General features: G+C 46.2%; 1 protein-coding gene across 1 annotated transcript; it reads left to right on the top strand.

The window, feature by feature from the left end:
- The first annotated feature begins 5,008 nt into the window (after window positions 1–5,008).
- On the top strand, window positions 5,009–5,590 carry LOC136523142 (protein GLUTAMINE DUMPER 4-like). The gene has a single exon (XM_066516925.1). It carries the CDS (start codon window positions 5,082–5,084, stop codon window positions 5,391–5,393), a length of 312 nt encoding a protein of 103 aa, XP_066373022.1. The 5' UTR covers window positions 5,009–5,081; the 3' UTR covers window positions 5,394–5,590.
- The last annotated feature ends 9,170 nt before the right edge of the window (window positions 5,591–14,760 follow it).

Below are 14,760 nucleotides of genomic sequence, written 5' to 3'. Positions count from 1 at the left end.
CTTTAAATGGTAGGTACATATGTAAATATAATGCTGCTTTTTTGAATTGGGTTGGGGTTAATTTAGTTAGAGACCCTTATAATTTCAGAGAAATTTTGAATGTTTAGAACCTTAATTATATTTCAGGGTAGATAGTATTCATTAACATAAAAAAATAAAAATACCATATGTGTCCACATAAATAGGCGGGTTCTAAAAGCCACACAACCAATAGGTTACATAAAAACTCGCTTTGTGGACCTGATGATTTTAGAATTCCATTGGTACCTGCAACAGTAGTTGAATATATTTTTAAAAGTTGCGAAATAGACACCAAATAAACCATGTTCGGCCAAAAATGAGAGACACTACAAATAAGTATAAGCACGTAAGAAATCAAATAAACCATCGGCCTGTTCGTTTCGGCTTATTCGCTCATATCTGGCTTATAATCCACGGCTTGAACAGTGTTTTTCTCTCACACCAAACCAGCCAGCAGTACTTTTAGCCATGGCTTATAAGCTAATTCAGCCAAAACGAACAGGCTGCATGTTGAGCCAAAAATAGGACACTGTAAATAAGGAGACGAGGACGACCTGCAGGCAGCACGTCATCTTGTTCATCTGTATACATTTTCTTTTTCTACAAAAGGCCTGCTGTCCTGCTTGAGTTCATTGCTGCATTTGTGAAGTTCTTGGGCGTGGCTGCGCCCACCACCAGAGGCTGGCCGCGCCGATGCGCGGCGCCCGCGGGGGTGTGGTCGTTGCGACGCGACATGGGAAGAGGGAGAGGGAGGTCACGCCACCGCGCCGCCCGTGCCTGAGGTAGAGGGAGAGAGAGGAAGAGATGAAGACTGGCACCTAGGGTTTCCTCGTAGCAGACGTGGCCGCGGTCGTCGGGAGAGAGAAAGGGAGAGCACACGAGGGTGGGGGAGGGAGCGGCGGAGGCACCGGCGTGCCATCTCGGGCCGGCCGCACGCACGCGGGGAGCCGGCCGCGCCGCCCGCTGCCGCATCAGGGGGCGCATCGAGGGGGGGAGAGAGAGAGGAAGGGGAGGGAGAAACGGAGATGAGAGGCAGGAGAGGGAGGGAGGGAGGGAGGGAGGAGGAGGAGGAGGAGCATGGCCGCTGCCACCGCGGCGCGCCGCTCGCGGCTGTCGCCCGTGGCCGCGTCGGGAGAAAGAGCGAGGGAGAGAGAGCGAAGAGAGAGAGAGAGAGGAGGGGGTGAGAAGAAGGAGAAGCGGAAGCTCCTGTATATATTTGATTCTCTGGATTCTAACGAGATGCGGAAGAAGCAGGGGAGAAGCGAGAATAGCTAACCAGAAGCAGGAGAAGTGGCTGCAGGCGGGAATCCGCTTCGAACGATCTTGGCCGTCGATTGGAAGATTGGACGGAGGACAGAAATGGGAGTGACGTGGACAGTGGTTCTCTGGAGGAGCCCTACGGGCTTTCTAGGGGAGAATTTATCACGTCAAATTAAAATTGCGCCTCACGATCAAGCGAAAGCTGAAAGCTAGCCGTACTCAATGGAGTACCCCCTGCTAATGTGTTGACCTCGTCTATCATCATTCCGGTCTTGCGTAGCAAAAACAGAGACGCCAGCCGAACACGAGACCGACAGGAGTTCGTGGCGTGATGGCTCCACTGGTGCTGGTGTGTATACGTACATGTGTAGTGCCCGGTCGATTCACCGCATCGCAACGACCCGGCTGGACTCGATCGGCAATTAAAGCGACGGTCCCTCCATTTGTCAAAAACATTAGAATTAGATATAGGCATCTAGCCATATAGGGCGCTGGGCAGGGTTTTGCTTTCACCGAAAATGCAAACGCAACAAAGAGCTAGCGAGGGGAACTGAACTGGCCACCCTGGGCATGCAGGAACATATTGCAGTAGTGTGTCCACATGCATGGAATGCTTGATTCAAAATGATTCTGTATTCGTCGGTGGAATGTGCAGGGATTTGGATTTTCCTAGTAAAGGCATGCAGCCAATTGAGCTCGATCTTGGTCATTCCTTTGGTTTGACATTCTTCATCATGCATTTGGTTTATTGTCATTGTATATTAACTGACAACTTTATGGTGAATAATTGGATCAATATGTAGCACTTGATGCTTTGAACAAACACCACAATCTTTCAAGGCTAACAATATTATTGGTTATATTTATGCTCACAAGCTGAAGTAGATATGGTTAATTCATTTTCCCTTTCGCACAAAAAAATAACATTTCCCAGTTTCCCATCGAGGGGACGAGTTGAGATATATGAACTCAGACGTCTTGTAGGAGAAGACGTACGTATACTGTTGGCATGATGATTTATGGGTGCTACAACTTCTCTTCTTGACATAAACAAGCTGAAGCGTGCCTGGCGTGCGTTTTGCCAAACAATTAATTAACGAACATGATTCTGCGAAAGCTTGTTTCTTTCCAAACAACAACAACAACAAAAAGAGGCATTCTGCAAATAGGAACGTTCTGAATTAAACAACGCCACTGGCCCACTGATGGAGCATCGTGAGTTGCCTTGCGGGATTGCAGAATAATGAGCGAGGAGAGCAAAGAATTACACCACCGTGTGGAAGATGGAACTTGATGAGCAAACATTCGTTACTACGCTTTGGGGGTTGAACGTACTCGGGGCATCTTGGCATGCTCTAGCTTACTTCCAGGATGATTAACTTACGCTCATTCGCTCAACTAGTTAATCATAATAATTTCGGGTTAACTTTTAACAAAGCCATGCCACTAGTAGCTTTTACGCTGGGCCACCACCGGCGGAACCGCCGCCGCGCCACCAATGGACGAATTCTTCGGAGTGACTTACCACGCAGCTGAGTGGCTGATGACACACCTTAATTCAGTCTGCTTTAACTTGTTCCTCTTTGACTCTTTCTCAACAGGCTGCGTGTGGAAGGATCGGAATGGCGTGGCCGGATCGGATTGGATCGCTCTAGGTGGTTTCGTTTCCACTTGTGACCTGGGCGGCCGGGCAATGCAACGGCGCACTACGGGCAAAATCACTACCACAACGGGTCTACGCCTCAGCCGGTGCGCCGCGCCGCGCGACGTATTATATTAGCACGACCGATATGTATGCGCGCACGCGAGTCGTGTGATTTTGACGCTCCGATCCTTTTTGTTGTGAGCCCGCCGCTAGAGTAGCTCTCTGCTGCTTGCTTGCGTGTTTCTGGTGCGACAACGACCGCGTGTGCATCGCTCAGCTCACAGCTAGCCTTGTCACCAGGTCCGCAAAGATATATAACTATACGGCACCCGACGACGAACGTGTTTAATTATGATTTGAAGCCATCATATCCATCCGGGTCCAGCTACACCGACGAGGGAATCGGCCGGCAACCAGATCGATCGTTCTGGTGTGCAATCAGATCATCTCTCACAGCCTGGAACTATAAACAGGCCTGCGGGCAGGAATTGCTGCTGCTGTATTCCAGCTACTCGTTCGGCGACGGGTCCCCGCGCGCGTCGCTGACTCATCCCCGCGTCTGCGGCCGTATTGAATGCGAGATGCGCGCAGCGACTCGGAAACGCAGGCCACGCCACACCAGTCCAGCTGCTGCATCTGCATGCGGCCGCTCTGGCGCCCTGCTGCCTACCGGCCAGTGCCAGCCAAGTTCATCGGCCCGCCGCCGATGGAGCGAGACCTTCCTCGCCGCGCGCTCTATACAAGTATACAGGACTCAGGAGTTGGTATCTGCATAGTACGCCTCCGATCGACCCACGTCGATCTCGTCCGTCCGATCAAGAGTACCACTACACTCGGAGGGTAGGAGCGCTGTGTACAAAGTATACTAGTAGCTCGGCTGGAGTGGACACCCGGCCGGCCGGCTAGGTTCAATGAATACACTCTTGACATGCACGATCTGGTTATTTATTATTTCTCCATCCCTATATGCGATGCGCCCACGATCTAAACCATCATTATACTCTACCCGTTGGCAGCATAGTCGAATATCCGCATCTCACCGCAAAAACAAATCTGTAGCATGGCATCCGTACGTCCAAAGTCCAAAGTCGTCTAAACCCATAGACCATCTGTACTATATATATAGCTAGACTGTTACTGTTACCGACCCAGTAGAGTTTTGTTTCAACCTTTGTTGATTGTTAATATATAAAAGTTCATATAGATTGATAATACAATTTTTTATGTTGTGCCATCGTTACAACTATACTTTTAGTAACAAAGGATTTTCATATTTCAAAATTTAGAAATAAATCAATAAACTTCATATGTGCCACGTCGTGAAAACAATACACAGCTACGATTGAATAATTATGTACTTTTTGTCCAGTCCCTAAACAGAATTGCTATATTTTTAGGGTAGAGATAGTATCTCTCTCTATATTCTTAGTTACACACACCCGTACGGCCATACCATAGTACCATATTACTAACATATAATATAATATAATATAATCATTGTGGGGGTATACTTGTACTACGCTCTCACGCGTAAACCATCTGTACCAAAGTAAGTGCATTTTTTGATATGTATCTAAACAAACCAAAAAAAAAAAAAATGCATACATCTATCCGGATTCCAGGAATGTTTTTAATCTTGAACGAAGGCCGGGATACTAGGATACTATACCATCCATGCATTCCCTAGAAGGCTAGAATATATATCTACGTTTTCAGTTTTTCACATCACGCAGCTGGTGCGTGGAGGCGCATACAGCACCCAGCTTTCTCCCCCTGGTAGTGGTGGCCGTTGGCCCACCAGGCCACCAGTCTCGAGAGGCAAAACCTGCTAGCGCCTAGCGGTTTCACCTTCTTCCGTCCAAACCCGGTGGCGGCTAAACCTCCTGCTAATGATGACCCATGAGGCCATGATGACCCACCCGCAGCGCCATCACCACAGTCCACACCACCTGACGACGATCTCACCTGGCCTGGGGCTGCCTGGGGGCTGGGGCTACTCGGCAAAGCAAGCAGGCCCCAGCCGCTATATATACCACCCCTCTCTCTTCCACCAGTCGCCATTATTCCACCCAAGATCTCAGAAGCAAGCCGATAGCTAGAGGTTTCTTCATTGTGCTGCTAGACATAAAAGAAGAAGAAGAAGAAGGGAGAGAAGATGAGGCCGGAGAGAGGTGGGGGTATTTCGGTGAAGCTAATGGGCGGCGGCGGCGGCGGACCACCGAGCCTATGGAAGACGCCGACCCCGTACGTCTTCCTGGGCCTCGCCTTCATGATGGGCGTCATCGCGGTGGCGCTGCTCGTGCTCATCTGCACGCGCAAGAAGGCGTCAGCATCGTCGTCCGACGAGAAGGCGGCGGCGGTGGACCGGGAGCCCAAGGTCGTCGTCTTCATGCCCGGCGACCACGCGCCGTCCTTCCTCGCCAGCGTCAAGCCGCTCGGCGGTGACGGCACGGCGGCAGTAGTGTAGGCTAGCCCGCGCGCGCGCGTGGCGAACCGAGCGCGACGCGGGGGCAATTTTGTCGATAGTATTTTCTTTTTCTCTCGTTTCCATGGGAGGCGGCGGCTTTTGAAATGAAATCACTGAAACAAAGTTTAGTTTTGGTTGCGCAAAAGCTTCCATAGTTTCCATCTTCAACAAACGCATACGGCGTTTTTTTCTGGTTTGGCTGCGCGTGTTCAGTTGGATCCAATCGATTTGGCTCCCAATTCTGTACGATCTTTTGTGCTGCATCGACCATTCTTTGTTCGTCCATTGACGGTACGAGATGACACGGCACACACGTAGTCACAGCGACGACGAGCCTCGGCGGCAGCCGGTAGGTGTTTCCTCCGATCCGAGTCAGACTGACGGCCGGGCCCTCCAGTAGTGATTCATCTGATAAATCTAGCAGTTCATTAGCGCAAGAAAATCGATCGAAAATTTCTCCAAAAGTGCGCCCGGCCTGACTGAGCGGCACAAACATGGCGTCATGAACCGAGGCCGCCATCGCCGTATCTCAAAAGACCAAAACCAAAACCAAATTAACTTTGTTTCACTGATTTCATTTCAAAAGAGAAATAGAAAAACATAAACAACCAAAAACTAGAAACTGCAGAGACAGAGCAAGTACAACAACAGGCATATCAACTACCATATCAGCTTATTGGTTGAGCTGGATTAGAGAGATGAGCAAGCTTGTCGCTCTTGCCGTCTACCAATTGTACAAGCACTCCAAGGCTCACATTTTTTTAGATAAAGGAATAAAAATATTCCTGTCTCTCCCATCCACGTGTGAATGAGTATAACTGTCCGATACATAAAAGCTGGTTCTTACACCAAGTTCCACTAAGCAGAAACAAGATGAAACAAGACTACCAAACGTGACCTGTCCAATCTAAACCTAATCAATTGAAACCAAACAACTAAGAGGCACAACCCTCAATCCTTCTTTGATGACGCCAACCAAGTTTCCCAAACTCTTGTAACATCAGTATTTCCAAGCGCATGCACCCATCCTTTAATGCTCTTGTCGCTTCCTCTTTAGACAACAGTGACCAATGCCTGGTCCAGTAAATTTTTCTGAAGATTACCTGCAAGCAAGAATTAGAACATTTTTTGTTGAACACTGCATCATTTCTATTCAACCACAAAACCCACCAAATTGCTCCTAGCCCCACTATATGATCAGATCCCTCAAACTTGGAGCAAAACTCCTTCTCCAAGCACCAAACATAGGAGCCGTCCCATTAGGTGGTTGAAGATTAAAAGCAATTAGCAAGGAATTCGACACAGGTCTAGCCAAGCGACAATCAAAAGAAATGTATGTTTAGCCAGAGACTTTTAAGATTGTTATAAAAAGGCATTCCTTATTACGGCTAAACAGACATCTTCATGTAATAAGGAATGTCTATTTAGCCTTAACAAGTAGAGCACTGGACATTGTAGCTTTGAACATCACCAATAATAGATAATAGACTTCGGTTTTTTTTTTTGGTCTGGGTGTCCTACTCTCTCTCTCTCTCTTTTATTTGTTCTTTATAAGTTGACTGTGTAATTTTACCAAGACCAGGAATACTTTCATTTTCTATAAAAAAAATAATGCCCGGCAACACCCTATATACACCGTTGGCAAAAAAAAAAAAGACTCCATTCCAAATTACTATAATCATTTTGACTTGTTTAAGTATATAGCTTTTGTTATGAACTTAAATATATGCTATCAATATATGGCAATATATGTATATAGCAAACGCTAAGAAGTATACATGGAAAAAACAAATAAACTTGTAATTTGGAACCGAGGAATAGAAAAACTGCGTTGCAGTGAATAGACCGGCCGGCCGGCCGCACTACCGGATTCAACTTCTTTGCCGAGTGCCTCAGGCACTCGGCAAAGGCCGATATATACTTGGCAAAGCCACACTCGGCAAAGGGCGCTCGGTAAATAGTTTATCGGCAAAGACCTCTTTGTCGAGTGCACTTTATCGGACACTCGGCAAAGCCTATGCCGAGTGCTAATCTGACAATCGGCAAAGAAAAATCGCCGTGACGGCGAGCGCCACGGTGACGGCGGCTTTGCCGAGTGTCAAGGTCAAGCACTTGGCAAAGGTCGCCACTTTACCGAGCGCCGTTGGCTCAGGACACTCGGCAAAGGTGGCCACTGTGCCGAGTGCCACCGGCAAAACACTCAGCAAAGGTAGCCTATTTGCCAAGTGTCCTATCAAGACACTCGACAAACAGACGACCTTTGCCGAGTGCCTGGCCTGTGGCACTCGGCAAATCACCACTTTGTCACATTGGAACATGGAGTACCAGGTATTGTATGAGGATTGCAGAAAAATTTGAAGGTCAAAAGTGAAAAAAAATTATGGTTTGCCGAATATCAAAAAATGACACTCGGCAAATCACCACTTTGCCGAGTGTTAGGAGAAGACACTCGGCAAAGAGTTAACGGCGGCTGCCGGCCGTTAACGGCGGCGGCCCTTTGCCGAGTGTTCTGGTTTGCCGAGTGCCCGACACTCGGTAAATAGCCCCTTTGCCGAGTGTTATTGTTTGCCGAGTGCTCGGCACTCGACAAACCACCTCTTTGCCGAGTGCCAGTTGTTTGCCGAGTGCTTTCTCTCTGGCACTCGGTAAATAGTCCATTTGCCGAGTGTCCGATAAAAAGCACTCGATAAAGTCTGACATATTCGGCAAAGAAGCCGTCTCTGGTAGTGCCGGCCGACACTGTATATGCTACAATGGCAGGTTGTACTGGGCTTGATCGGTTATTATTCGGCTTTGCGTACACAGATGGCGACGCACGACGGATCAGATGTTGATCAGCCTGAGACTGTCGCTCGTCATCGTCAGATCGAGTGTCACGAAAAGCTTGCGCCCCATCATATAAGGCGATGGTGTCCTCGGTTCATATACGCCATGTTTGTGCCGCTCAGTAGTCTGAGTCGAGAGCAACAGCAAACACCTACCGCCGAGGCTCCTCGTCGCTGACGGCGTGTGTGTCGTATATGATCTCGTACCGTTAATGGACGAACAAAGCAAGGTCGATGCAGCACAAAAGATCGTACAAAATTATAAGCACAAATCGATTGGATCCCAAGTTCCCAACCGAAGGACGTAGAGTACTGAACACGCAGCCAAACCAAAAGGCCGGACGCGTCTATGGAAGCCGCCGGGAACGTAGAGTACTGAACACGCAGCCAAACAAAAGGCCGGACGCGTCTATGGAAGCCGCCGGGAGCTTTTGCCGAAACAAACCAAACCAAAAACCAAACTTCTTTTTCGTTGACCAGGTAGCGTGCCCATACGTTGCTATGAAATAGCCAATATTTTATACTAAAAATACACGGATCGCACGATAAGATAAAAATACTATAAAAATTAAGTACCAACGTTAAAGTGACATTTAATCCAAAAAGCAAAGTTTATAAATTTAACACGGTCACGGAGTGCCCATATATCACTTGCCCGGTTGACCCTGAAATCTATCACTACAGGAAACAGTAGAATTGCCGAGTGCCTAATGGTTTACCAAGTGCATTTCATCGGACACTCGGCAAACATACGATTTACCGAGTGTTTTTAATGCAACACTCGGCAAACCTACAGCACTCGACAAAATCCAATTTTACCTAGTGTCTAATAAAAAACACTCGGCAAACTACAACGAAGCACTCGGCAAATACGGACACTCGGCAAAGTAGATGCACGTGTGCTGGGCGTGCGGTGGCCATGTGAGGGCCGTTGGGTGTGCCGCCCTGCCGTTATAACTTTGCCGAGTGTCCGTTAGAGACACTCGACAAAGCCAAGGTTTGCCGAGTGTTTTTTATTGACACTCAGCAAACTAATATTTTTGCCGAGTGTTGTTTTTTACACTCGGCAAAATAATGTTGCCGAGTGTTTTTTATTGGCACTCGACAAAATAATAATTTTTTCCTCTCTTGCCCTCCAAATATTTTCTACTCTCCACATACAACATGTGGTACTACATGTTAAAATTTGGCAAATTTCTCGATCTGTTTACTATATTTAATTAATTTATTGCATTTAGAGGAATTTTTTGGTTTAAGTCAAATTTGAACTACAAGTGATTCAAATAATGGAATAAATTGAGTGAAGAAAACATATTCATGTTATTGAGTCCACTTTGGGGCCTTACTCGGGAAATAAAAAGAATTTTTGAACATTTTGTTCAGGAAACACGATCACGAACGTGTGGCCGAATGGTTTTTAAATTCTAAAAAAAGCAAACGAAGTCTGAAAATCATGAGATTTGTCAAAATCTCATGATATCATGCGTGGAGACTGTGGAAAAAAATTGAGAAGGTTTCGCACAATTTGTCACATACGACCTTTACAAACCGAAGCATCTCCGAAGAAAAATCGTAGCGTTGAGAAGGATCCGGTAAGATTTGAAGTCAAAGAAACGATTGAATTGACGTTTGACTTCAAAAGTTTTTGTATAAGCAATAAACAACATTGATTGGTTCACATCAAATTTTGGTAATTTTTTTGGATCCGTTTGATAATTTTAATTTATTAACTACAATTATAGAATTTTAATTGATATAAATTAAATTTGAGCTATAATTGCATGAAATAATCGATTAATATTCGTAGAAAAATCAAATATGCATTGCTGAGTGAATTTGATAAGGTATTTTGAAATTACATCGTAACAAATTTAGTAGAACACGCTATAAAGAAGGAGGATGGGGGAGCATGAAATATCAATTTATTTTGCCGAGTGTTTTTACCTAACACTCGGCGAAAAGAATAGTTGCCGAGTGTCATATAGGGGACACTCGGCAACTTCGTCTACCGGACCCACTACACAGTATCGGGCTGTAATGAAAATAAAATAAAATAATGCTGAGTGCCCTAGATCTTGGCACTCGGCATATCCCTTCATATGACCCCTACAGCCTGCACCCCCGGTCCTCACCCTCGCGCACACAACACACCCTTCACACACACGCCGCCACCCCCCATCACCTCCCCGCCCCGCCACTGGCGCGGCATCGCTGCCCCGCCCCCAGCGCCGCCCGCCCCGGCGCGTCCCGCCCCCAGCGCCGCCCGCCCTCAGCACCCCGCCCCGCCCATGGCGCCGCCCACCCCCGGCGCGTCCTGCCCCCAGCGCCACCCGCCCTCGGCGCCCCGCCCCGCACAATGCGCGTCCCACCCCCAATGCCGCCCGCCCTCTGTGCCCCGCCCCGCCCCAGCGCATCCCACCCCAGCACCGCCCGCCCTCGGTGCCCTGCCCCGCCACCGACGCCGCCCGCCCCGGCGCGTCCCGCCACCAGCGCCGCCCGCCCCGGTAAGATTTTCTAAATGCTCCATATAATTTTCCCAAAATCTAAAGTAGGAAGTTGATGTAGTGAAGACCTCTCATTTCTAAAGATAACTGCATTCCTTCGCTTCCATAACTATTTGGAGATAAGGGATAGAACAGAGACGAATCTTGTGAATCTTAGAAGAACAATATATTTGACTATTATGTCCAGTGTTGATTTTGAAGAAGCTGGACACAAGCTTATGAAAGATTATATGCATCAGAAGCGTTTCTTGATTTCATGTGATTCTGATATCTGATATTGATTTTCATATCTAATATTGATTTATGTTTGTTTGTTGAGATGTTTCTTGATTGCTTGTTTGTCTTTGGTTCCATTTTCCTTTTTGATAGTATGCTGCCACAGTTTAGAAAATTACATTCTGTATTTGCTTATAGTACCACTATTCTATTTTACACTGATTTAAACTTTGTAAACATTTTAAGTTTTGCCGTTTATCTTTTTATTGGACTAATTTATCTTGACAAAATTTTCCAATAGCTAAGTTTGAGTAAAGCTTGCTTTAGATTAAACCTAGTACTTCAATACCCACCATTTTACAGAGATTAAATATGTTTTGAAAAGTGACCAGTGCTCGTTTGGTCACCACCTAGGTAGTTCCTCATCCTCTTCATCAGATTCTTCCTCATCTTCATCATCATCAGAAGCAGCATCTGATCCTTCTTCATCTTCAGAAGACTAGTGCCACTAGTGTCTCAAAACATTGTTGAGGAATACTGTTTGGCCAATCAAGCTTGTGTAGTTCGGACAGATCTTGTCCAGACGGCATAGCAACTCGAAATGCATCCCAGTAAAAGTTGTCTTCATTTTTGGCATCATGTCTCCCTATCTCTTGTTCTTGGACTTATAACTATCTTATATTCTTGCTTTGGTTACACTGCCATGAACAATAATACACTGCATGTATAGAAAAATTGTTAAAGAGTGAACATGTGATAAGTAGCTACTAAGCTCCTGCTTAGTCTAAGCACTTCTACTATTAAGTGAGGATGCCTCTAGCCGATAAATATAGTTAGGTGTTTCAAGTGTCTATATGTCACCATAATACTGATTTATTAGCTATATCATGTTCAAATGCTTATTATTCTAAAATTGAGCCACAACCTACCATGTAGTTGTAACATATAGTGCACATGCAAATGTTAGCAATCTAAACATGCACTGACTATATGCGTCTCTCAACTTGCAGGCTTTTGCCGCCGCTCCCTACCCTGCCCTACCGCCTGGTTCCACCTTGCCCTCCTATCGCCCCACAAATTTGAGTTGCCATGTTTTTGCAAGGTATAAGATGTGCATGTGGTTGTCAGCCATCGTGCTGTTTGTTTGGTGTGGATGTGGTTGTCAGCCATCGTGCCATTGTATTTGTTGCAGGTTTTGGAAGCCTCCTCGTGCAGGGGAGGTGCTGCCAAAATTTAGATTTGACACTAATATGTTCCTTTTATTGCAGGAGAGGCTATTGCAACGTCCTCGACTCATCACATTGCAGGACAGCAAGGTGAGGCATACAAGACCCTTCTTTCCATGTCATGTTCGTATATCACGTAACCTAGCTAGGTGTCTCCCGTTTGAAAGAGATACGGTTAGAAATATGCAGATCTTTGCATATCTATAACCATATCTATTTCAAATTGTCCACGTTTTATGGATAGCCCGAGGATGTGTAGATGCGGTTAGTTTCCATGCTTTACTCTGATCCGTGATAGAGTTTTGACAGCATCTTCCTGTTGTTCTCCGGATACACAATCTCCCTTCCAGGATGTGTATTTGGAGAACAGCGGGGAGGTGCTGCCAAAATTGTGTCTCGAATAGGAGTAAAGATGGAAACTAACCCCATCTATACATCCTCGGGTGGGATTAGGACCTATCTTCACCTATTAGATAGTATAGGAATGTGTAGATGCAACGTGATTTTTTATATTACTCGCTGATATGCTAGAGGATGGATGACCGTGAGTGGATATACATGGGCCGCTTTAGTCAGACTTCATTGACCGAAGAATGGATTGACAAGACTGATGCTTTCTTGGAATGAGCATTTGTAAGGGTTAAAGGAGCTAGTGTCACTTGGTGTCCCTGCAGCAAATGTGCAAACACGCATCGGCAAACCAAGCTGGTCATGGGTAAACATCTTTGCAAGAATAGATTTATGGCAAACTATACCAGGTGGATCTACCATGGTGAAGCCAATCGTGGGAGAGATGAGGTCATAAGACAATGCATCAAGGAATATGATGGGGATGCCAGGGTAGGAGACATGTTAAATGACTATCATGAAGCACACTTCGATGAAGGACGTAGGGAGGAGGAACCAGAGGCTACGGCAAAGGCGTATTACGATATGTTGTCTGCGGCACAACAACCCCTTCACGGGTATCCATGGTATCTCAACTAGATGCCATTGCACGCCTAATGTCCATGAAGTCCTAGTTTAGCTTGAGTTAAGACGCCTTTGATGTTATGCTCACAGTTGTTGGTAGCATGCTCTCGGATGGTCACATCTTGCCAAAGAGCCTGTATGAGGCACTGAAACTCATTCATGCACTTAAGATGCCATACGAGTAGATACATGCTTGTCTAAAGGGGTGTATCTTATTTAGAAAAGAGTATGTGGAAGAAAAGTACTGTGTGAAGTGCAAATCATCTAGGTTCCTAGATGTAGACTCTGGTGATGGTCAGAAGATGCAGCTCACAATCCCTGTGAAGATCCTACGGTACCTTCCTTTCATATTGAGAATTCAACGGCTTTACATGACTGAGGAATCCATGAAACAGATGACATGACACATAAATTGGCGTCGATACAATCCTGAGAAGATGGTACACCCATCCGATGGTGAAGCCTAGACAAGGTTTGATGAGATTCATCGTAAGAAAGCTCTAGAGGCTCGTAATGTACGTGTTGCACAGGCAACAGATGGGTTCAATCCTTATGGAATAGTAGCTGCCCCATACACCTGTTGGCCCATGTTTGTTATCCCCCTCAATCTCCCCCCTGGCGTCCTCTTTGAACGACAGAACATATTCTTGTCGTTGATAATTCCAGAACACCTAGAGAATAATATGAGTGTGTACATGGAGCCTCTGATTGATGATTTGGTCCGTGCTTGGGAGAAAGGGGTATGGACATATGATCGAGCTACAAAGACAAACTTCAAGATGCATGTTTGGTACCAGTACTCCCTGCATGACTTGCCGGCATATGGGATTTTCTACTACTGGTGTGTTCATGGGAGGTTCCCATGCCCAGTATGCAAGGCTTCTCTGATGTTCATTTGGTTGATGAAGGGTGGCAAGTATTCTTTGTTCGACAAACATCGATAATTCCTCCCTCCTGACCATCCATTCAGACTAGACATCAAGAACTTTATGAAAGATGTCATAGTTAAAGACCCTGCATCGTAGATGATGACAGGAGCCATGGTTCGTGCTTAGTTAGATGCTCTCGAGGTCAATAAACAAGAAGGTGGTTTTGTGGGATATGGCGAGCAACATGCCTAGACTTAGAAGTTGTGCTTGTGGAACCTCCCCTATTTTGAAGATCTTCTTCTTCCACAAAACATTGATGTAATGCACACTAAAAAGAATATCGCTGAGGCAATTTTTGGTACAATCATGGACATTCCTAATAAGACAAAGGATAATGTTAAGGCTAGAGTGGATCAAGTGAGGTTATGCGACAGACCAAAGCTAAACATGGTGCCTCCTAGAGTTGGCAAGTCGTGTAGAAAGCCTAAGGCCGATTTTGTCCTAACGAGGGCCCAAAGGAGGGAGGTACTAGAATGGTTCCAAACGTTAATGTTCCCTGATGGGTATGCAGCGAATCTGAAGAGGGGAGTGAACTTAGCTACTATGCGAATCAACGGGCTCAAGAGTCATGATTACCACATATGGCTTTCGCGCCTACTTCCGGTGATGGTTTGAGGCTATGTCCTTGAGCATGTCTGGTAGGTGCTAGTGGAGTTGAGCAATTTCTTCCACCAGCTATGTGCCAAGGAGTTATC

Source organism: Miscanthus floridulus, chromosome 18 (genome assembly GCF_019320115.1).
Source record: "Miscanthus floridulus cultivar M001 chromosome 18, ASM1932011v1, whole genome shotgun sequence".
NCBI lineage: Eukaryota > Viridiplantae > Streptophyta > Magnoliopsida > Poales > Poaceae > Miscanthus > Miscanthus floridulus.
The sequence above is the reverse complement of the archived record's forward strand: the minus strand, read 5'-3'. Positions and strand labels throughout refer to the sequence as shown.